A 24,771-nucleotide genomic window follows, 5' to 3' on the forward strand; every position below is an offset into this window, starting at 1 on the left:
TTATTTTTTTTTCTCATTAATGTACACACTGCACCCCATCTTGCCTGAAAAAAACCCCAGAAATGTAGAAATTTTTGCAAATCGATTAAAAAAAGAAAAACTGAAATATCACACGGTCATAAGTATTGTGAGGTAGCGCTGTCATTCAGTTAGGGGATTCTCGCTTAGCTGCCACAAAACCAAATCCAGCACGGGTATTCATGAAGCAGTATAGTCCATGAGGTTTATTCATCATCATAAACCAAAGCAATATCATAAACTCCATAGATTCAGCATATAAACAGCAGAGCGTCCATTGTAGCTTCACTCTGTAAACCCTGTGTTCACACAGGTTGTACAATGTCCAGCATACAGGCTCTCTTAGGCCGGTTTCACATTAGCGCTTTTTAAGCGCACGCACGGCCGGGGGTAGCTCCGCCCCCGAGCCGGCTCTTTGCCCGGCGTGCCCGCCCCTTGCTTATAGCGCCGCCTACTAGCGGACAGCGGCGCCTGCGATCGGCGCACCCTATCTTTAGCATAGGGTGCGCAGATCGTGCGCAGGCCGTGCGCTAGTTGCGCTTTGACCTGCGCTGCGCATTTTTGACGGTGCGCCGTGCGCGCCAAAATCAAACTTTTCGGATTTTGGCGCGCACGGCGCACCGTCAAAAGTGCGCAGCGCAGGTCAAAGCGCAACTAGCGCACGGCCTGCGCACGATCTGCGCACCCTATGCTAAAGATAGGGTGCGCCGATCGCAGGCGCCGCTGTCCACTAGGAGGCGGCGCTACAAGCAAGGGGCGGGCACGCCGGGCAGAGAGCCGGCTCGGGGGCGGAGCTACCCCCGGCCGTGCGTGCGCTTAAAAAGCGCTAATGTGAAACCGGCCTTAGCCACATTTATCTCACCCACGTCTGGGTCTCCTCATGGCTGCTTCAGCTTACTGCAGACGTTCATTCCCTCCCCTGGGAACTCTCAGACACGTGCAGCCATTCACCACAGCCACTTCACAGGCTGTTAGCCAGGAAGCTCCATCTCAGCGGGACCTTCCAAACTAGACCAATCAGGTCCCAGCATTCACCCCATGTGACCTACCCTGGCCACATTATGTGGTCCATAGCCACACCCACGGGGTCACATGACCATGACCTCATCACAGGTCCTTCAACCACTCACACTCTTTACAACAGTGTCCTTTAAACACACCCCCTGGGTGGGTTTGTAGGTAACTAGTCCCTGACACATTGAACCAGCACCTCAGCAGTATCACTGCTGATCAACACACACATAAGTCTCCATCTCAAGGCCACCCACCTTGAGATACATAACGGTCATTCAGTATCTTGCCATTCATCCACTCTCCTGGGACATCCATACAGCGCTCCCTAGTGGACACAGTGGTCACTACACCACAGTATTCAAACCCTTTTCTCAGTATTGAGTAGAAGCACCTTTTGAGCTAGTACAGCCATGAGTCATCTTGGGAATGATGCAACAAGTTTTTCACCTGGATTTGGGGATCCTCTGCCATTCTTCCTTGCAGATCCTCTCCAGTTCCATCAGGTTGGAGGGTGAATGTTGGTGGACAGGCATTTTCAGGTCTCTCCAGAGATGCTCAATTGGGTTTAGGTCAGGGCCCTGGCTGGGCCAGTCAAGAATGGTCACAGAGTTATTCTGAAGCCACTCTTTTATTAGTTTAGCTGTGTGCTTGTGGTCATTGTCTTGTTGGAAGGTGAACCTATTCAGCCAAGTCTGAGGTCCAGAGCACTCTGGAAGAGGTTTTCATCCAGTATATCTCTGTACTTGGCCGCATTCATGTTTCCTTCAATTGCAACCAGTCATCCTGTCCCTGCATCTGAAAACCACCCCATAGCATGATGCTGCCACCACCATGTTTCACTATTGTGATTGTATTGGGCAGGTGATGAGCAGTGCCTGGTTTTCTCCACACATACCGCTTAGAATTATTACCAATAAGTTCTATCTTCGTCTCATCAGACCAGAGAATCTTATTTCTCATAGTCTGGGAGTCCTTCATTTGTTTTTTTAGCAAACTCTATGCGCGCTTTCATGTCTTTCACTGAGGAGAGGCTTCCGTCGGGTTACTCTGCCATAAAGACCCAACTGTTCGAGGGCTACAGTGATAGTTGACTTTGTGGAACTTTCTCCCATCTCCCTACTGCATCTGTGCAGCTGTGGAGCTCAGATGGGGTTCTTCTTTACCGCTCTCACCAAGGCTCTTCTCCCACGATTGCTCAGTTAGGTTGGACCGCCAGGTGTAGGAAGACTTCTGGTGGTCCCAAACGTTTTCTATTTAAGGATTATGGAGGCCACTGTGCTCTTAGGAACCTTGAGTATGGCAGAATTTCTTTTGTAACCTTGGCCAGATCTGTACCTTGCCACAATTCTGTCTCTCAGCTCCTTGGCCAGTTCCTTTGACCTCATGATTCTTATTTGGTCTGACATGCACTGTAAGCTGTGAGGTCTTATATAGACAGGTGTGTGCCTTTCAAAATCAATTCCTATCAGTTTAATTAAACACAGCTGGACTCCAATGAAGGCGTAGAACCATCTCAAGGAGGATCACAAGGAAATGGACAGCATGTAAGTTAAATATGAATGTCTGAGCAAAGGGTCTGAATACTTATGACCATGTGATAGTTCAGTTTTTGTTTTTTAATAAATTTGCAAAAATTTCTACATTTCTGTTTTATTTCAGTCAAGATGGGGTGCAGAGTGTACATTAATGAGAAAAAAATGAATTTTTTTGAATTTACCAAATGGCTGCAATGAAACAAAGGGTGAAAAATTTAAAGGGGTCTGAATACTTTCCATACCCACTATCCACTGAAACTCTGTTCCTTATTATGTAGCATCCTCTCTTGTCACGTATGGCGCCAACCATAATGATAGTGTTTTCTATTGTTATGTATAGCATTGTCCATAAGGGAAAGATTTGTTATGACTCTTTGTGCAATAGAGGACCTGTGTGTTCTTATCTTGATGTATCACATAACCCTCCTATCTGGTCAAGGGGGGTGCACAAAGTTTAAACTGTCCGGGGTCCTGCAAATTGGCCCAAATTGGAACATGTGTGGCTGCTGATAGCCGCTGAAATTTTAGGGTCTTACTTTTATTCAGCAAGTTTTTTTTATTGTGCTTTGTCATACACTGATATTAGGACATTTTACCATACAATTGGTGGTCTTGTTTTAATTTTGATAAAGCTGCATAGTGGGCCCAAGGTACACTATTCTCAGTCTCTAATCTGTTAATGCCTATGGCTTTTGAAGGGGATGCCATAAAAGCTTCTGTAGGTGTAATATGTAGATCTTCCATTAATTTTGCCTTTATAACCTATCAACCTGATACTTCAATGTTTTTAAGGAACTTTAGTAGAGGAGGACGAAATTACGTTGAATGGGCTGCGCTGCACTAAATGAGAAGCCTTTTGTGTTCCAAAATGTTTTTATATGCCCAACGCTTTTCGACGTTGTCCCAACACCTTTCTCAAAGTAAAAAAAAAAATGTTTTAAGAAACTTGTGCCCTACCAACCAGATATTCGGGCTGAATTTTCATACAATGTTTTGGAAAATTACCGTTCTATTTTATGCAAATAATGCATTCAGATGTCAGATTACTTCTTTTTCATATACTAAAGTACCTATGGCCAGCACTTTATAGTTCGGCACCCCCAATGATCAGCTGTTAACAGCACCGTCCGGAAGTTCTTGGATGCTGCCGTAACACAGCAGCTCCATCAAAACTATAGTGGCTGGGTACTGAAGACCCACCCCTATCATTTCATCAGGGGGTGGACCTGCAGTACCAAGCCGCAGTCTCTATAGAAATGGCGGAACTCCTCTGATTTGGCAGCATCCCGGCTGCCACTGCCAGTAACAGGTGATCGGTGGGGGTGCTGAGTGTTGGACCCCCATCAATCAGATATATCAGATAGGCCATTAATTAAAAAAATTAGTGGGCAATCCCTTTAAGTGTATCCTGTAGCACAGACTTTTGGGTGGCAAAAAATGCTAATAGTGTGATTTAGAAAAACACTTATACGGCAATGTTCGGCACTGTGATAATAATAATAATTTTATTTCTATAGCGCCAACATATTCCGCAGCACTTTACATTATAGAATGATCATTTTTTGGTGAAAGTGGAATATGTTGTGAACTCCAAGTTTACAGAGTAGTTGAAGAAGAAAGAAAAAGGGAAAATATTATAATACAGCAGCCGTAAAATAATCTTAGTATTTTTGATAAAACATTGAGCGTATTCATTCATATTTCTTTTTCTCTTCAACCTATTTTTAAAAAAGCCCCCGCTAGGAATAATGGGCTTATACAACACAACGGCTATGGCCCATATCAAGAGTCTCTTATCTTGAGCTCGAAAACCTTAAAGCTGTCAACAAAATACACGCCAAAGCCACGGTGTATAAAAATAGCTCCGCTTTGAAGCATTTCAGAACGCAGCTCCCTGCGAGGCGGGCCAGTATACGGTTAATTCTGCTGTATACTAAGCTCTTACCAAATATGGATAAAACACAGCGAGTATGCAAAGAAGAAGCCGTCATTCACAAAACACAGTGTCGTCACTCCAACCTACATCTAATTATCCTTTCAACAATAAAAGGGGAGAGAGAGAGAAGGAGAACGAGTGAGAGAGAGGGAGATGGAGACATAAATATATAGAAAGGCAGGAAAATCAGGATCAGATACCTATTTACAGCTGCTAAAGAGTAAATGCAGAGGTTGAAAAACGCAGCTAAATTAATCATATCCTATGAAAATATGCCTTTTCCCCCCCTCTATAACCAAATGTGGAACGCGTGGGTTGAAGGATAAAAGGAAACACAGAGAGAGAGAGCTTTAAATAAGAATTAATCATTCTTGCCAAGAAGAAAGAATATTCTGCAGTTCTATCAATAGACTCACAACACCTTCTTTTTTTTCCGACCCCACGGTCAATCATCAATAGATTTATTTTAGGCTTGATATGGTTGAAATACCTTGTAGCTCCCATAAATAGGAAAGGTCTGTCTACGTAGGATTCAGTGATCATCCTCGCTGCCACATTCACACTTAGTGATACAGATGTAGTCTTTTGGGCTTTGTTTTGTTTTTTTCAGAAATCCTTATATTGTTCAATGCAATGGAATATCCTAGTAAAGGCAAATGGCTGTATGTATTATGAAGAGTCCGTATAAGGAAAATACATGAGTTTACCGAGATTCTAAAAGCCTCTGGTTATAGATATGTGTTTTGATATAGGATGGAAAGGTAGCATTTTCAACATTGTCGGCAGTTTCTGTCCAAATTGGGTACAGAATGTGATATTTGGCTTTTTGCAGCAATCGCTCTCTCCAGCCTCCCCCCCCTCCAACCACCACCACCTCTCTCCTTTTTCTCAACCCCCTCCTTTTTCTTCTCTCCCGTTGCTCAGCGTCATCTGTATGAGTTGATGACGCTCGCCTGTAATAGCAGAGAAAGGCAGCTCCCTAACCATGCAACCCATTGATGATAAACTCCACTCTTCTCCCCCCCTCCCATTGCGTCTCACCTGCCCACACACTCATCAGTTACTATATAAAGAGAACATGAGCTACAGTTCTTTAAACCAGAACCCAGAGACAAGCATCAGGAAATCTGATCAGGAATACCACTATATTCGGGAAGAGAAGACGAACAGAACAACGAAAAACGAAGACGAGAAGAGAAAAAGAAGAAAGGGGACTCTCTGGACTGACTCTTACCCAGCAACCCAGAGACCCCATCCAAAATGTATAGGTCTACGAAAGGCGCATCAAAAGCCAGAAGGGATCAAATTAATGCCGAGATTCGAAACTTGAAGGATCTTCTTCCTATCTCGGAAGCAGACAAAGTACGGCTATCCTACCTTCACATCATGTCACTTGCTTGTATCTACACGAGAAAGTCTGTTTTCTTCTCAAGAGGTAAGATGCTACTTGGAAAATATTTGGGGATCTTTTGCAAATTTATATTATATAGATATTACTGTCTTATCACTAGTTTAGGTTCAATGTTTAATGCATAAACTTTGTGGCATTGACAGCCCTTAAATAATCAGACTTCTTGTAGAGTCTGCTTTTCTTGGACCTTATTTATACCTGTTGCATTTGCTCGTGAAACATTTTACTCATGTGATCAAATGATTTCAATAAGATAGTAACTGGTCAATTATCAATCCTACTAAAATGGTCAAGAACTAGGGCATTCGTAATCATGCTGGCTGTCCTTGGTGCTGAATTATAGAAGTCTTCACTTGTCACTCTCCAAGGTCCTGAATGTTGGAGCCATTGTGCACGTTTAACAATGAATGTATAGGAAATTTTGTATTTTAAGATTTTTTTTTATTTCTGATTTGCCCAACAGGTCAACAGATGAATGAATTGGAAAGTCTACTTTCGAGTCAAGATTTACAAGATTTCATACACAACCTTCCTGGCTTCCTGTTAACTATCACAAGTGAAGGAAAACTGATATACGTGTCTGAAAATGTGACCGATCATCTTGGACATTCTATGGTAAGAATCCAATCTCAGATATTATTTACTGTTGAAACAGCATTGAAGCCATGGATCTGTGTCTCATCATGTCATTGGATTTACTCTAACAGGTGGATTTGGTGGCTCAAGGAGACAGTGTTTATGACATCATTGACCCTACTGATCACTTTGTCATGAGGAACCAGTTGTCTCTCCCATCATCACTTGACAGTGGTAAGTGTCTAAAGCACTTTAGGCATTTTTGTACCCTTTTTTTAAAAAATTGAATAGTTTATAGGTCTGAAATAATGACTAATCTATTACCAAACTAATCATACCATACAACTTTTATATTGTTGTTTTAGAGAGAATGTTCAGATGCAGGTTCAATACATCAAAGACCGCCCGAAGGCAGAGCGCAGGCAACAAGTTGGTCCTTATAAGGGGAAGGTTTCAGCAGGCTCCATCTGGAACCTATTGGTCATCCAATCCAGTCTTCACCGCTTTCTGCATTCCTCTTGACCCCAAACCCAAAGTCACTCATAACCATTTCTTGATGGACTTCTTTGAGAGCCACCATGCCAAGGACCTCTCTGTTCTGGATGTTTCAGAAAGGTAAATAATAATTTTGCACAACTACCTATTTTTTTATAACCTTTTTAGTTAAGTATAGGTAATTTACATAATTTTTTTTCCACTTTTCTGCAGCTCCTTCTTGCACTTGGGTTTTGAGAAAAATGATTTAGCCTGCAAGTCATGGTACAATCTGATCCACCCTGAAGACGTGACACAAATGTCTACCCAGCATTACAGACTACGTAAGTTTATATAATTACGTAATAAACACGGGGTACTACATGTAGGGCCTCATCATATTATACTATTATTACAATATTTCAATGAAGATTAGACAAGGTGAAGTAGACACTATAATAGCAATATAATGACTGATAAGGGCAAAAGTAGGGTGGTAAGGATATAGCAAATGCAAAAAGTGTAAGATATATAATCAGAAGGAATACAGGGGACTTAGAAGTAAATTCTTTTCCAATCTGTAACAATCTAACTTCTTGGTTTTTCCCTCTGCAGTAAGTGAATCTGGTGAATGCAGAGCAGAAGTGGTTTTACGTCTGCAGACAAGAGATCAGCAGTGGATATGGGTGTATTCGCTGATGTTACTGGAAAACACCGATGCTCCAATCATATCTTACAACTATATAATAAGGTAAGTTCACATAAATATTTCTCCTTTTCATTAACACATATGATGATATACTTATATATATTAATTATAATTATTGTATTATCTAAAACAATTTTTTTTTTAATTATCCCCAGTGACTCGGAAGCCTGGTTCCTGAGGCAACAGCTGACTTCAGAAGAGTCTCCACTTCCTTTCCCAGTTGGGGCTCCTTCCTACCAGGATACCCTTCTCTCCCCAGCAGATGTTTCCAGTCCAGATCAAGTGTTCACTCCTCTTGCAAACACTCCTACAAGCATCAGCCAGTCCTTCGAGTTTTCAGAGCCTGTGACCGTCAGCCCAGAAGATCCCATCCTGTGTCAGAATACTACACCAATTATGGAAGATGCTGTCACTGAAGGACAATTAGAAAATCAATCTATATTTTCCCTTTACCAACCAACATCATATGATCAGAGTTTCAGGATAGATCAAGCTGGGACTGCACCACCCAAAGATTTTACTTGCACTCCTCCATACACTCCACACCAAAGCTGTACTTTCCTCTTTGGGGCTTCAGAAAGTGTCCCACAGACATCTGCTGATCAGGACAGTACTACACTAAATCCAGAACTTTATTACTCCTACTGCAGTTCCCTCTATGAGAAGCTGCCACCAACCCCTGATAGTCCTGGAGATGGAGGAGACTGCACAATCATGACAGTTCCAGAAATACCAAGTCCTCTCTTTGTGGATCTACCAATGCTTCCAGAGGGGTTAGTGACCCCAGAGACATCACCCATTAACCAAGTAATCTTCAGGTATTCAGAGCAAGAGAAGAATGAAATTGATCTCTTAGTGAAACAGATTGGCTCTTTGGCCAATGTCTTCAATAATGTGGCTACTAAAGATATTCCATGCTCTGAGAGTGTGGTATTGAGTGGCCATGGACTGGCATGTCGAAGTGTTTCCCTCCCTGCCAGTCTTCCAGATGCAGATATCAGCCCTAACTTTTCTCGATCCTGGAAGAGCATTGACTTTTCTGTTTTCTTGACATGTCAAGAACAGTCTCTCCCCACCGGTAGCCATCCGGTTTGCAGCCTTTTCAAGGACTTCCCTGATTCTCCACCCTTTGCAGCCATGGGGTCTCCTTGCAGTCCCCTGGAGGAGGATGAAGTAGGAGGGGACCTCTCCACATCTCCATCCAGGACTTCGAACGTGACGACTGATCTGTCGCCAGAAGAATGTAACTTCTTAGAGGAACTGATGTCCTACAAAACAGACCTTGAGGCAGGTGCCTCAGAGATTCAATGTGACCGGTTTAACGATGAGTTGTATCAACTCCAGATTGAGCTACAAGACGGCTTCCAGCATGGTACGTTATTAGTTCAAGCCTTCGAAGTTATATTTATTAAAAAAAAAAATATATATGACTGCATATTGCAAAGCTATAATGAATAGAACAGAATTAAATGTTTAGTGGATTATTAGTTTAAGCATTTGTCACCAATACATCATACTGAAAAATAAGACTTTTTACTATCCAAAATCATTGTTGAAAAATATGTACTAATTCCCTTTCTTCCTTTTTGTTTTACAGATGGAAGTGGAAAACCTTCGTTTTGAAATAAGTCTGTGACTTACTTCGCTATGTATGGCATATTGTCATATTCTGAGCAGATTTTTCCTGCCTAATTAAGAACAAATCAAGACGCACAACGTGGGAGAGAAAGAACGACTTTCTGCGTCGTACAACTCTCCCTTTCATCGCAAAACTGTTTTGTTCCCTTTTTCTCTTTCATTCCTCTAGTCTCTTTCTCTGAATTTTGTGCACGTTTACAAGAGATTTCTTTTGTTTTCATTCGAAAATAATGGTTAAAAAAAAAAAAGCAATGGCCCATCATTACCAGATTACGTTCTGATCGCAGAATGTACAACATCTATAAATACATTACACATTCTACCTGTAAAATATTATATATAGATAAATTTCCCGCATGGGAAACATTTGTTCAAATCTTACAAACTTTGACGGGCCATTGTTTTGAAACATTTTGTACAACATATCAATTTATAAAACGAAAGGGTTTATAAAGAATTGGTAGGAAAGAGAACAAAAAGGTGTATATTGCGAAGGAAGTTGTAAGTAGTCTTACATAACAAAAAAGAAGTATTCACTCGTAGTGAAACTAAAACAAGAGATATATGGTATACTTGCCAATATTATAACCAATTTATTATTTTTATTTTACCCTATTCCTGCAACTTTCCAATTTTGATTTTATTAATTCTTTCGGAGAACATTCTATCCCATAGTAATGTGTTCTGCTCCAAAAATTTTGGCAGAAGGTCTAAAGATTTCTGAAAAAAAATACAATCATCTACCAGCTTTTCTAGATCACTGGTATGAATTGATCCATGTAAGGGTATTGAGATACAATAAGTGGGTGAAAAACAAAGTGAAAATGGGGGGGGGGGTTAATTGGGTGAATATTTGTAAAATTTTACTGTAGAGCTGCCAAAAACAAAAATTCAAGTCACCACTTGGTTGGTGGCTTGTTTTATTTCCTACCCAACAAATCTTGGACCTTCTGATCCCACTTTAGGTACATCATTTTCTTCTGTTGTTGATATCGTTTGGGCTTTAAAGTATTTACATTTTAAAAGTGAAGTTTCACAAAAAGCTAAAATGTAGTTCACAAAATGTAGTAAGTACTGGGGTTACATTAATCCCAGACAGGTATTTCCGGAGAATATTCTCTTCCTTACATTTAAGGTGCAATGTTGGTGACAAACCTCCCCCCCCACCCCAAAAAAATGCAATCCCTAGCAGTATATTTCAGAGAGATATAGAGCAATATGGATTTCCAGTGTTTCAATTTCTTTATCTGATATACGGTATTTGGCCTTTTAAAAAAAAAAAAAAAGCCAATGTTATAAAGCTGAATTTCTTGTATTGGGCTCATTGAACTGAAATGTTAAAATTCTGGTACACAACTACTTGTGCCTTTTTCATGAAATATTTATATTTTGGATAATTGCACCTTGAGATGAGGAAGTGTTTGATGTAAAACTGACCTCTATGTTAAAAAAAGAAAAAAAAAAAAACTGATAATGCTTACTGACAAGCATCAAAAAAAGATAATACATGTATCAAAATTATGGTGCGGTGGCGTGCCATAAAAGATGACGTAGGATTTTGCTACGATTTAAGTATAAGGATATTTTTTCCTGAACTGCTGTTTTTTTCAAAAGTTTGAGAGTAACGGTGATGACAATACAAACTATGAATTGTACAGTTATACATATTTATTAGTATAATTTTTCTAATGTGTATGGCAAATTGCATTGTGTTGGGCTGGTGATGTCAAGTCCTGGTCTTGTACAAAGTGCTTTTTTATCGATATGATAAAGAAAGAAAAGAAAAGAAAAAACTTGTACGTCTTTTGTTACTAAAGCATCTTCATTACACACACACACACATCACCTAGATTTTATTTTCTTGCCGTCAGTCAGTACATCTCGTAATTCCACTACTTTGAGACATCATCAAAGCAGATTTGCTCTAGAATCAAAACAGTACACCCCCAAAAGCTGCTTCAATGGGGATCACATTCAGGTAACTAAACACTAAACTACACTCATGAGGGACAAAAATCCTGAAACGGGTGCCCTAGTTACATTGCAAGGCTTGAATATTAACCTATAGGATTAGAACGTGATTACAAAATTTTACCATGAGGTTTCCAAAAATCTAATTTTTCCGCTCTTGGCATTTAAGGGCACACGGATACTGAAAGCAGTCCTTGGGAGCAACAAAAGCAGAAAGAGTGAGCAAAGTTTGCTAATCAAACTTGGTAACATTTTGTTGTCTAAAGAAGCTTCAGAGAACAAAAAAAAAAAAAAAACAAGTGTCAACAGCCTGTAAATCTTGATGAAGGTGTGCAGGAAAGATCAGATGGATGATGGAAGCTTTGTAGACCTGGAGAGCATAAAAGTTGGGCTGCATAGCTGAGGAAGCCTCCATCGCTCTAGTAGAATGTGTTGTGTCCAAGAATGGGAGCTCCTTGACCTTGCTTTTGGTAGACCATACCAAACAACCAACAGACTCATTCACTAGTCTCAAAAACTCCATGCAAGGCCCCAGAAATATAGGGCAGAGGGGTTAAGGATAACCAGTATGAAATTTAGTGCTGCATCATGTGCAAATACAATAGAAAGACCTCAATCAACTTCTTACGGGAAGATTTACCTCTGGGATCTGTCATAGCAATAGAGGAGGTCATGTACCCCACCTTAGATTGAAGAGGAGAGGGGGGGTGACTTGTGTCAAGCACTGGTAGTTACTTCACTGTGCAAAAAAGTTTGGCTTGTGGGGAAAAAAAAAAGTGCAGCAGGACATCACTAACTAAGGAGTGAGAAGAACAAGGTAGAGAAGTAGAAAGGAATAGCTTAGTTACTCACCGATAATGGTGTTTCTCGGAACCCATGACAGCACCACGGAGAGGGGGTCCGCCATCAAGGACAGGAACCTACAGATAAAAAGGCGGCACCTCTCCTCCGCCCCCAGTTGGTTACAGAGCATCAGAGGGTCTCCCGGTTAGTTAACAACAAAAGTATATACATAACATTATAATATTGCATATTATGGAGAAGCCCCGTGTCTAACAAAAAAACTCTACACACATTAAACCGTGCTCACCGCACGTCATGCTGTCATGGGTTCCGAGAAACACCGTTATCGGTGAGTAACTAAGCTATTCTCTCTCACCCATGACAGCACCACAGAGAGAATTTCAGAGATTGGTAGCTTAGGGAGGGACCACCGCCTGAAGGACCCTTCTCCCGAAGGTCAGGTCAGACGTAGAGGCTAGATCTAGGCGATAGTGCTTGAAAAAGGTAGAAGGTGTTGACCAGGTGGCCGCCTTACAGATCTGCTCTATTGATACCTCTGATCTTTCTGCCCATGAGGTCGCCATTGCTCTTGTAGAGTGGGCTTTTAAATCCTCCGGGATGGTATTCCCACTGGATGAGTACGCCAGGGCAATCGCATCCCTTATCCACTTTGCTAAGGTACTCTTGGATGCCTTGAGCCCCTTCCGAGGTCCCTGGAAACACACAAAGAGAGACCCTTCCTTCCTACATCCCTTGGTGGCCTCTAGGTACTGAACTAGGCACCGCTTCACATCTAGAGTGTGAAATTTTTCCTCTCCCCTATTCCTAGGGTTTGGGCAGAAGGAAGGAAGGACTACCTCTTGTGACCTATGAAAGTGTGTTGACACCTTGGGTAGGTATGCTGGGTCAGATCTTAATATGACTATCGTCCAGGATTTTAGTGAATGGGGGTATCGCTGACAAGGCTTGAATGTCACTCAATCTGCGAGCGGATGTTAGGGCCACTAATAGTATCGTTTTTAATGATAAGGTTTTCAGGGGAGCTGACTGAATGGGCTCGAATGGGGGTCCTGTTAGGGCAGACAATACTAGGTTTAGATCCCATGATGGTATCTTCTGGGTGGTTATTGGTCTAGACCTGGCTGCAGCCCTCATAAATCGTGTTACCCAAGGGTCGCCTGCCACATCCTGATTATAAAGGGCGCCTAGAGCCGCTACCTGTACCTTCAGTGTATTAGTCGCCAGCCCCTGTTCTAACGCCTTTTGCAGGAATTCAAGGATTTTATCAATTTGCATTCCATCCTGAACCCTTGCCCCGGAGCTGGATAGAAATTTCCTCCAAGTTCTACCATAGGCCCTGGTTGTGATCGGTTTCCTACTTTTTTGTAGCGTGGAAACCAGATTTTCTGAGAACCCTTTCCCCCTCAGCCGTGCCCTTTCAAATTCCTTGCTGTTAAATGGAGGTTCACTGCTTGAGGGTGTAGCACGGGACCTTGAGACAGAAGGTCGGGGGGATCTGGTAGAACCCAGGGGTCGGTTACTGACATCATCCTCAGCCATGAAAACCAAGTTCTTTTTGGCCAAAAGGGGGCTATCAATATCATTCTTGCCCTGTCTTCCCTGACTCTCCTTATTACTGCCGGGATGAGAATGGGCGGCGGAAAGGCATACATTAGGCTCTGTGTCCACGGAAGCATAAACGCATCCAGGGTCCGAGGATTCCCCTTGGGATCTAGGGAGCAAAATGCTTCCACTTTTTTGTTTTTGTGGTCGGCAAACAAGTCTATGTCCGGGGTCCCCCACATTTTTACGATTTTCCGAAAAATGGACTTTTAGAACCCACCCAGCTGGGTGCGACTTAGAAAGTCTGCTGTCTGGTTCTCTGCTCCCCGTATGTGTAGTGCCGATAGGGATAGTAGGTTTTCCTTGGCTATCGTGAATATTTCGGAGGATGTGGTCATTAGTGTTCTGGACTTGGTTCCCCCCTGGTGATTTATGTAGGCCACCGTCACTCGATTGTCCGAGAATATGCGGACATGATGGCCCCTTAATACTGGTAAAAAGTGTTTTAGGGCGTAGCCTACTGCCAGCAGTTCTTTTTGGTTTGAGGAGGCTTTTAGTTCCTGACCTCCCCATTCCCCCAGAGCCACCCTGTTGCTCATGTGTGCTCCCCATCCCGTGGGACTGGCATCTGTGGTGATTATGTGTGTGATTTTTATCACCCAGGGAGTCCCTTTGGACAGGTTGTCTCTGTTCCCCCACCAAGCTAGGGAACGAATAGTTTGAGTTTAGTGTAACATAGCCTTCCAAGTGACCTCCTAATACCGACTGGTTGCTCAACACATCCCACTGGAGATCTCTCGTGTGTATCTGCGCCCACTGGACCGCCGGCAAACATGCGGAGAGGGACCCTAACAGAGACATTGCTTTTCTTAGTGTCATGGAAGGGTTCTGCGTTGCTCTTGCTACCATGTGAGCGATCCTCTCCTTTTTGTGGTCTGGCAGGTAACACTCCTGGGTGTTTGAATTTAGTGTCAGGCCTAGGAACTCCTGGACTTTCCTGGGCTCCAGCCTTGATTTTTTTTAGGTTTAGGAGCCATCCGAGGTTTTTTAGAGTGCCCATCACTTTGTCCCTCTGTTCCCTGCATCTTTGGGCTGAGTTGCTCGCTATTAAAAAGTCGTCCAGATATGGGACTATTAGAACATCTTGTTCTCTTAGGTGAGCCATCATCTCTGCCACTAGTTTCGTGAAGACTCTCGGGGCTACCGAGATCCCAAATGGCAGGGCCCTGTACTGGAATTCCCTTATTTCGCCTGCTATAGAGACCGCCAGTCTGAGGTATTGTCTGGAGTCTTTGTGGATGGGGACATGATAGTAGGCATCGCTGAGGTCTAATACCACCATAAAGCAATGTGGACAGAGAATTTTGATGGTCGACTTGATCGACTCCATTTTGAATTTTTCGTTTTTGACGTAATCTTTCAGTCTTTTTAAATTTATAAATGTCCGGAAGGTACCGTCCGGTTTGGTTATTAGGAAGAGAGGCGAGTAGAATCCTCTGCCTTTCTCCCGCGTTGGAACCTCCTGGAGGACCTTTTTGTTCAACAGGCTTAGGACCTCTTTTTCGAGGGCTTCTTGTTCTTTTTTTGATGATCTTAGTGGGGTCACTATATATTTTTGAGGTGGAAGAGAAAGTCTATCCTTAACCCTGATCTTATCAGATTTAGCAACCAAGGGTTGTTCGATATTTACTTCCAGGCTGGGAGAAAAAAGCTTAACCTCCCTCCCACCCTGGGCAAACAGTCACTTGGAGGGCTTTTTGTCCCGGGACGAATTACCAAAGAACCACCCCCTGTCCCTCCTTCTGTCGTCCCATTTCTGTTCTCTCGGGGGGTCTCCTCTAAAAGAATTTTTGTTACGAAAGGACCGTTTAAAGCCTGTGGGGCCTATTGGGCCTAGATTTGGGAATCCTTTCTTTTTGTCCCCCGCCTTTTCAAGGATGTCATCCAAAGTCTCTCCAAACAGGAATTTCCCTTCACAAGGGACGGCACATAATTTAATTTTAGTTTGTAAATCTCCAGGCCAACATTTTAGCCACAGCGTTCTTCGGGCTGCGTTTGACAGGGCTGCCGTTTTGGATGACAACCTTACCGAATCAGCCGAAGAGTCAGCTAAGAAGGCCGCTGCACCCCTTATCATAGGAATGGATTCTAGGATCTTTTCCCTGGGTGTACCTTCCCTTAGCTGCTTCTTTAGTCGGTCTACCCACACCATGAGGGCTCTGGAGGTACAGGTTGCCGCTACCGCTGGCCTAATATTACCTCCTGCTTATTCCCAGGTGCCCTTGAGTAGGGTATCCGCCTTTTTGTCTAATGGGTCCTTCAGAGTACCCATATCCTCAAAGGGGAGTGCAAATTTCTTTGAAGCCTTGGTGACCGCCACATTTAGCTTGGGGGCTTTATCCCAGGACGTGGAAGCTTCATCAAACGGGTATTTCCTTTTAAGAGAGGGAACCGTGGAGTTCTTCCTATCTGGTCTCTCCCATTCTTTGTTTATGAGGCCCTGTACATTCTCATTTAATGGAAACACTCTCCGTCTCTTTTGGCCCAGTCCCCCGAACATTATGTCCTGGACTGATCTATCGGGCCGGGGATCTTCCACCCCCCATGGTGGACCTTACTGCCTTTACTAATGCATCAACCTCATCCAGGGGGAAACAATGGCGACCCTCTGCTTCCTCATCAGAGGATGACGAGTCGGTGTTTGAAGTATGGGAGGTAACTTCCCCTGATGATGAGGTCTCCGACTGGGATTCTATTACAGTGTCCCTCTTTCTTCCCTTCCCGTTTTATGGATGAAAGGGCATTCTGAAACTCCGAACGGATTACTGCTCTTAGATCTGAGGCGTAATCCGGGGTTTCGTCACAGAGAACTTACTGTATGCAGGAGTCGCATAGTTTTTTATCCCAGAAAGCTGGTAACGGGCTTTTACAGGTGGGGCATTCCCTGTTCTTTGTTTTTTTCTTTCTTCTTTCCCTAATAAGGGAAAGAAGTCTATTATAATAACATTCACGTAGATCACTTACCCCCTACGCGCGGTTGCAGGTACGGGTTCTGGAGGTGGATTCAAATCCCTCACTGGGCGATCCACGGCAGGTGACTTGCTCCTTGCAGTCGATTTGCTCCGCTGCATGGAGTGACTACTGGACCGGCTCTCCCACCCGTCCTTATCTTTTTGCCGGCGATGGTGGTGTTGCCTATGTTGATGCTGCTGCTGTTTAGGCTGCTGTATTGGCTGCTGCTCATGCTGGTCGCTGTCGTCCATGTTCACAGGACGCTTACAGCATGGAGCAGCTCCAGCGTTCCCTTTTTAAATTTCCCGGCGATGACGTCACCTGCTTCTCCCGGCCTGCACCGCTGTGCCCCTGGGGAGCGCGCACTGTGCATGCGGGGACCCGGAAGTCGTCACTTCATTTCCAGGGCAGCTCCATCTTGGTACACCTCTGTACCCCGGCGCTGCCCGCGCATGCCGGCATCTCCCAGCCCCATTCTCCTTTCCGGAGTGGCGGCTCGGTCCTCCCCCGCTCGCTCACCCTGAACAGCCCATCAGCTGCAGCGGTGGCGGCTTCAGGAACCGACCCCGCCGCCGGACTGTGAACGGGGCGGCCCTGGACTCCTCTTCCCGGTAAGCTGCTGCCGCTGCTTTTAGTTCCACGGGTCCCCCGTCAAGGACAGGAACCCAACTGGGGGCGGAGAGGTGCCACCTTTTTATCTGTAGGTTCCTGTCGTTGATGGGCGGACCCCCTCTCCTTGGTGCTGTCATGGGTGAGAGAGAAAAGGCCGTAGCAGACAGAGAGGCCACAGGGTCAAGCAGCAGCATGGAAAAGGAAGCACTCTTTTGAGAGTGCAATGGAGAAAGTTTAGGCTGGGAAATGAAGGAGCATTGGGCTCTGGTGCTTTGGGCCCACTTGTCTTTGATTAGGGTCTTAACAGGGCAGTGAAGTTAACAATGTTTGCCCTAATGGTGTCAGAGTAGCAGAGAAACAGCATTGTTCCCAAGTGTGCAAAGGAGGAAAACGAACTGAAAAAAAAAAAAATAATAATAATAATAAAGCAGAATACAAAAATTTTGGCTCAGTGCCAGAAGATCTAAAACTTGTGTATCTTGTGTCAGCCTTCTAGGGGCAGAAGCCTGTACCCAAGATGGATGTCCTCTATTGAAAGGAAAGAGAAATTATAGTCCTTGGTCACATTTCTGTGGGTTGTTATTGGAAACACTTAACAGCCGATATTCCATAATGCAGTGCCAATCACAGATCTGATCCGCATTAAAGGCAAAATTCATAAGAAACAAATTATCATTACGTTTTTAACAGCGGGAATAGAAATTAACAAGCACGAAAGGGAAATAATAAATCCTAAAATTTAGCTGGGGCTCCTGATCAGATATATATGATCTCAGTGATGTAAGATGATGGTACTAACCACTTAGCCAGTCTCACATACATCAGGTAGAACTGTATGGTGTAAAGAAGACAACCAAATAACCATAGCAAAATCTGAAAAGACAATGAGCCAGCAAAAATGGAATATGGGCCAAAACCAGGCAAGGAGAAAAATGAGGGTCAGGTTACAAAAGATGCACTAAGAGCATGGTGAAAGTAATAGGATGGGTCAGCTTATCTTCAGAATTAAGCTACATTAAGCTGATGTTCGGCTAAAGAGGTGAACAACACACTCATGACTAAGCGGGCATAGCCCGATTTATATTTTATAAGCGCCTATAAATGGATCATACATTACTGATTTATTTCCATGTACTTAGAGTCATCTTATAATCTGTCTAAACCTAGTTGCACCCAAAACCTCAATTTCCTTCATCCCCCCCAGTGAACTACCAGCCAAGAAACGATGCAATCATTTTCACTTTTAGAATAGCTACACCTTTTTTTTCTTGACCATACCCACAAACAGGACAGCTCTGCTACTTCTCACATCTTCACTGTGGTCTAAGAAGTAACGTCTCTCCTACTGGAGCGTGACATGGCTGAGATGCTGGTGTAATGAGACTTATAGGCCGTGCAATGCTCCACTCTGGTAATTAAATATGCAAATTATATAGTTAGGTCCATATATATTTGGACAGAGACAACATTTTTCTAATTTTGGTTCTAGACATTATCACAATGAATTTTAAACAAAACAATTCAGATGCAGTTGAAGTTCAGACTTTCAGCTTTCATTTGAGGGTATCCACATTAAAATTGGATGAAGGGTTTAGGAGTTTCAGCTCCGTAACATGTGCCACCCTGTTTTTAAAGGGACCAAAAGTAATTTGACAGATTAAATAATTGTAAATAAAATGTTCATTTCTAGTACTTGGTTGAAAACCCTTTGTTGGCAATGACTGCCTGAAGTCTTGAACTCATGAACATCACCAGACGCTGTGTTTCCTACTTTTTGATGCTCTGCCAGGCCTTCACTGCGGTGGTTTTCAGTTGCTGTTTGTTTGTGGGCCTTTCTGTCTGAAGTTTAGTCTTTAACAAGTGAAATGTATGCTCAATTGGGTTGAGATCAGGTGACTGATTTGGCCATTCAAGAATATTCCACTTGTTTGCTTTAATAAACTCCTGGGTTGCTTTGGCTTTGTTTTGGGTCATTGTCCATCTGTAGTATGAAATGACCAATCAGTTTGGCTGCATCGCTTCTTCTTTCATTATTGCTGTGCGGCCAGGGCAGGGCCGGATCCGAGTCTGAGGTGCGGTGAGGTCAGACGTGGGTGAGCTGGACTTCTATACAAATTGATACGCCTACCTCCTGGAGAGTGTTGTTCACTTGGTTGGCTGTTGTGAAGAGGTTTCTCTTCACCATGGAGATTATTCTGCGATCCTCCACCACTGTTTTTGCATTGATGAGTTCACCAGTACTTTCTTTCTCAGGATGTACCAAACTGTAGATTTTGCCACTCCTAATCTTGTAGCAATTTCTCGGATGGGATTTTTGTTTTTGCAGCTTAAGGATGGCTTGTTTCACCTGCATGGAGAGCTCCTTTGACCGCATGTTTCCTTCACTGCAAAACCTTCTAAATGCAAGCACCACACCTCAAATCAACTTCAGGCCTTTTATCTGCTTAATTGAGAATGACATAATGAAGGGATTGCCCACACCTGTCCATGAAATAGCCTTGGAGTCAATTGTCCAATTACTTTTGGTCCCTTTAAAAACAGGGTGGCACGTTAAGGAGCCGAAACTCCTAAACCCTTCATCCAATTTTAATGTTTTAAAATTCATTGTGGTAATGTCTAGAACCAAAATTAGAAAAATGCTGTCTCTGTCCAAATATATATGGACCTAACTGTATTTGTAGTAGCAGTCTTAAAACTTAATATCAGCCCTTTAACTAGTCATGCCACGAAACTTGGAATAAAAGCCAAACGCAGACACGTGTTTCACTGTTTGCACCTCCTCAGCGCAAAGCAGGAAATCCGATATGGTACTATGAGAGATCACTGACCAGAGTGCAAGTGTCTTACTTTGCTCTGAGGGGCTACACCTCAAAACGTGTCTGCAAATAATGATTCTGGTTTGGCTTTTATCCTAAGTCATGTGGTAAAGATCAATATTGATTTTTTTGGATTACTACCGTTTGGTGTCACTAGAGTTCAAGGCGTCTTCCTCTCTGAAGAAGTACCGTGTATATACTCTTGTATAAGCTGAGTTTTCAACACTTTTTTTGTGCTGAAAACGCCCCCCCTTGGCTTATACACGAGTCAACTGTCCCAGAGGGCCGGCGGGGAGGGGGAGCAGCGGGTCACAGGAGGCAGGAGCCCGCTGCTAAAGAGAATTGAATATTCATTTCTCTTATAGCGCACACAGGGACACCCACCGGCTTCCAGAAGACATCCATTCCTACTCGCCTTCCTGCACCCCTCGCTGCATATCGTGTTGGTTCCGGCGCCAGCATCATTTCGGGCCGAGCGATCACGTGGTTCCGCTCATTCAGGTAATTACTATGCACACCTCTTCACTCCCATAGGTGTGGAGTAAATATTCATTACCTTAATTAGCAGGGCCACGTGATCGCTCGGCAGGAAGAGCTGTTGGCGCTGGAACAAGATGCATCCAGGGAGCGCAGGAAGGTGAGTAGGATGTTTGTTTTTTTCATAGGAAATATGCATACAAGGATCGGGGATAAGGAGCCATGTATACAAGGACAGCGATGGCGGAGCCATGCATACAAGAACAGGGACGGGGAAGCCACGCATACATGGATAGGGGATAAGGAGCCATTCATACAAGGACAGGGATGAAGGGACAATGCATACCTGGCTTATACTCGAGTTAATAATCTTACCCAGTTTTTAGTGGCAAGATTAGGTGCCTCTGCTTATACTCGAGTATACACGGTAACTTGCATGTGACCTCAGACATTTTAGGCCTAGTTTAATGCAGGAGCCTATACTTTGGTTACCTACCATGGAAACCATCAAAAAGAACATGAAGACCTACCTCTTCCGGCAAGCCTACAACCTGCAGTAACCACCGATCCACCAAACCGCTGCACGACCAGCTCTACCCTCACCTACTGCATCCTCACCCATCCCTTGTAGATTGTGAGCCCTCGCGGGCAGGGTCCTCTCTCCTCCTGTACCAGTCATGACTTGTATCGTTTAAGATTACTGTACTTGTATGTATACCCCTCCTCACATGTAAAGTGCTATGGAATATTATATAGGCCTGGCACTCCCATCCCCCATATTCAATTTTAATTTGTAAACATTATCAGGCTATGTTCACAATTTTCATTTTAAGAAATATACAGATGGAATTACTGTGATAAACTTATCCATTGCAAACTGTAGCAGTGCCATGAATGCTGAGCTCTGTATAACCCCGCCCACACCGATTGGCAGTGTTCTGTGCACACTGTCCTTCAGTGGTGGTGGCAGGGTTACACATATTAGCTGGACTGGCTTGCAGGGCTGTGGAGTCGGAGTTAGTTTTGGTTGGAGTCGGAGTCGGTAGAAATGTACCGACTCCAGCTTTAAAAAAAAATGTATTATTTCATAATTGAACTTTCATATGGATTTTATAAATGTTACTCAAATATATATGTTCTATCAAACTATGCACAACAGTGATAAGCAGTTCTGCTAGAGATAGAGACATTTCTTACTTCTTGTGTGTCACTGTTCTCCACTGCCCTTATCTAATCTTATACTTGGTTAACCTCATGCTGCCCCAACCCCCCTACTTACAATGTATGAAACTGAAAGTGAAAATGTGTTGCAAATTCTTAGTAGTAAAGCTCCTCCTCTAGACTAGATCATACTAGGTGTGCGTCTTCCAAGCATCTCACAGCTGCCTGCTACTCAGAAGAGGAAGACTGTAAGAAGTATTATCCTTTCAACAAGCTTTGCATCAGTTAACTGTGAGTACATGAGGAATAATAACAGTATTACTGACCACTATATCAGTTGTACGACCTGGCAATAATTTTGTACAATTGTTTTTAGGAAAAACAATTGTCATTTGGATTGTGAATGCAGAATTAAAAACCTGAGAATGTCAAAGAAGCATCACATTAAATCAGCTGTATTTGAACATTTCACCATCACTCAAGATAGAAAACATTATGTCTGTCAGTGTATGACAAATGATCCAGACGAAAACAAATGCTGTGAAGCCAAGATGAGTGCATATTCAGGCAAAGATAAAAATGCTCCTACCAGAGCTTCTACTCTAAAGAGACATTTACAGCGCTTTCATCCAGAAGTACTGAAAGCAGTGGATGAGAAAGACTGCAACCAAACCAATGAACCAGTGCCCAGCTCTTCCAGCCAAACAAAGGAGCAGAGAACTTTGCAGCCATCAGTTGCAAGATATTTTGTCAGTGACAAAGTTACTGTGACAATGACAGTAGATACATTTAAAAAACAGATCATAGAGCTTGTTGTAAAGGATAGTGTGCCTATTTCATTATTTTCACGACCAGCTTTTATGTGTCTGAATGGGGAAATGGCCCGCAAGCTTGGTGTTTCTCTGGAGAGAGAGAGTATTAGAAAATTAGTAATCGAAGAAGCTTTTAAACAAAAGGAAGAACGTAAAAAAACTCTCAAGGGACGCTTTCTGTTTCTTAAAATGGATGCCTGCACACGTCACAGAGTGAACTATTTTGCCATCAATGTCCGATTTGTTTGTGACAAAAATGAAATAGTTACCAAGACATTGGCAGTAAAAGACACCAAAGCTCATCACACCAGTGAGTTTCTCCAGGTCTTGGTGGAAAAGGTTCTGTAAGACTATGAACTTAAAAAAGAGCAAGTTCTTTCTGTCGTAACTGACAATGCTTCAAATATGATAAGTACTATTAAGCTAATGAATGAGCGTAATGATGGTGACCAGCAGCTAGAACATTCTGGGTCCACAGACACAGAAATGTTTGAAATAGAGGAACACAGTATTGTAACTGAGGAGAAAACTGAAGTTGCTTCAGATGAACAGCAACATGATAGTTTAGATGATCTTGTTGAAACTGTGTCAATATGTTCTTTCATTCATCACATGCGCTGTGTTGTGCATACGCTACAGCTGGCTATAAGAGACAGTCTGCAAGAAGGACATGCTGCTGCACTGATTTGCAAGGTGAGAAAATTGGCTACTGTTGCCAGAACCCCTAAAGTTGACTCAATTTTGAAGAGACGTGCTGGAAAAGGGGCAATTATTGATCAAGCCACACGATGGGGCAGTACTTACTTAATGATTCAGCGCTTGGTTGAACTGAAAACCTTTCTTGTAGACATGGCTAACCCTCAACTGACGCTAAATGAAAGTCAGTGGAATCAGGTGACTGAGCTGGAAAAATTGCTAGAGCACCCATTTACAGTGACTAAAAAATTACAAGCAGAGGACTTAACTCCAGGTATTTTCTTAAAGGAGTGGAAGAACCTGATGTTTCGCCTGTCCCAAAGAGGAGGGTTAATTGCAAGTGGCATTGCTACATCAATGAAACGGAGAGAGGAGCTACTATTACAAAATAACATTCTTTTGGCAGCTGTTTATGTAGACCCAATGCATCGGATTCTTCTAGATGATCAACAGCTAAGTAAAGGAAAAGAAGCTCTGTTTGAAATAGCAGTAAGGATGAAAGGGTTGCAGAACAGTCAGGAGGAACAAGAAGAATTTGGTCGTCCTGCCACATCTTCACCCTCATCATCAACTGATGAAGAATTTAATTTCAAAAAATATTTGGATCACAAGGACCGTGCAAAGCGTTCCCGCATAGAAGAAGAGTCATCCCCATCAAGGAACACAGCCAGTACATTTCAGCAGAATTTTTCATGTGCACTAAAAGAAATTGAGAAATTTGACCGTTCATCAAAAATAACAGTGCAACAAGCGATTCCTCTGTATCCTGACATTGTCAGAGATGTTGCCCGAGTGGTCACTGCTTTGCCACCAACACAAGTTAGTGTAGAGAGGTTGCTCTCTGCTCTCAAAATAATTAGATCAGATTTGAGGGCATCCATGAAGGAGGATCTGACAGAGGCAGTACTTTTTCTGAGGACAAATTTATAGATTTCTTCTTATCAACTGCATAAAAGTGTTTATTGCATATTTACTTACAGTTTAGAAAAGTTTATAAAAGTTATTTGCTATATTCTAATTGTATTCTAATAAATGTAGTTTTTGCTCTAAGTGGTCTGATTACTTATATGATGGTGAGAAACTGAATAAGCACGATGTTTAATATTTTACAACAGTAAATTTGTTGTTATGAATTGGCCATTTATGAAGGAGTCTGATAAAATCCAGGAGTCGGAGTCGCAACTGTGGCTTACCGACTCCACAGCCCTGCTGGCTTGCACAAGATACAGTCTTCAGTAATCATCTCCTGGTGATAAAACACTGTGTTGAAACTCCAGCAAGCTGCTGAGTAAATGACCTTACTCTTCAATTGGGCTCTCTGCCCCAACATTATACTGCTCTCAGATTAAATAGCATAAACCTGCTGACAGATTCTCTTTAAGTCCTTTATTCATACCAAAGGAAAAAAAAAAAAGTTCTGCTTTTTTTTTTTTTTTTTTAACAGAAAAAAAATGCAATAAGACACAACAGAACCTTGACAGACCCAATAAGTCAATGGGGCCTCCCTGAATCAGTCTGCATCAGTTATGCAATGGATCTTAACGCAGGTGAAATTTG

The 24,771-nt window shown here is 42.9% G+C and overlaps 1 protein-coding gene across 2 annotated transcripts; it reads left to right on the forward strand.

Moving 5' to 3' along the window:
* Positions 1–5,036: 5,036 nt before the first annotated feature.
* NPAS4 (neuronal PAS domain protein 4) lies at positions 5,037–10,602 on the forward strand. Of its 2 annotated transcripts, XM_073563294.1 has the most exons (8): positions 5,040–5,938; positions 6,378–6,529; positions 6,622–6,724; positions 6,856–7,105; positions 7,199–7,308; positions 7,580–7,715; positions 7,829–9,045; positions 9,271–10,602. In XM_073563294.1, the coding sequence occupies exons 1-8, from the start codon at positions 5,764–5,766 to the stop codon at positions 9,294–9,296; spliced, it is 2,169 nt and encodes a 722-aa protein (XP_073419395.1). In that variant the 5' UTR covers positions 5,040–5,763; the 3' UTR covers positions 9,297–10,602. The 2 variants fall into 2 exon arrangements, with proteins under 2 accessions (XP_073419394.1, XP_073419395.1); XM_073563293.1 differs by having other exon boundaries at positions 5,037–5,938; positions 7,829–10,602.
* Positions 10,603–24,771: the final 14,169 nt, after the last annotated feature.

Source organism: Dendrobates tinctorius, unplaced genomic scaffold, assembly GCF_039654945.1.
Source record: "Dendrobates tinctorius isolate UK_male_01 unplaced genomic scaffold, ASM3965494v1 ptg000384l, whole genome shotgun sequence".
In the NCBI taxonomy this organism is placed as follows: Eukaryota; Metazoa; Chordata; class Amphibia; order Anura; family Dendrobatidae; genus Dendrobates; species Dendrobates tinctorius.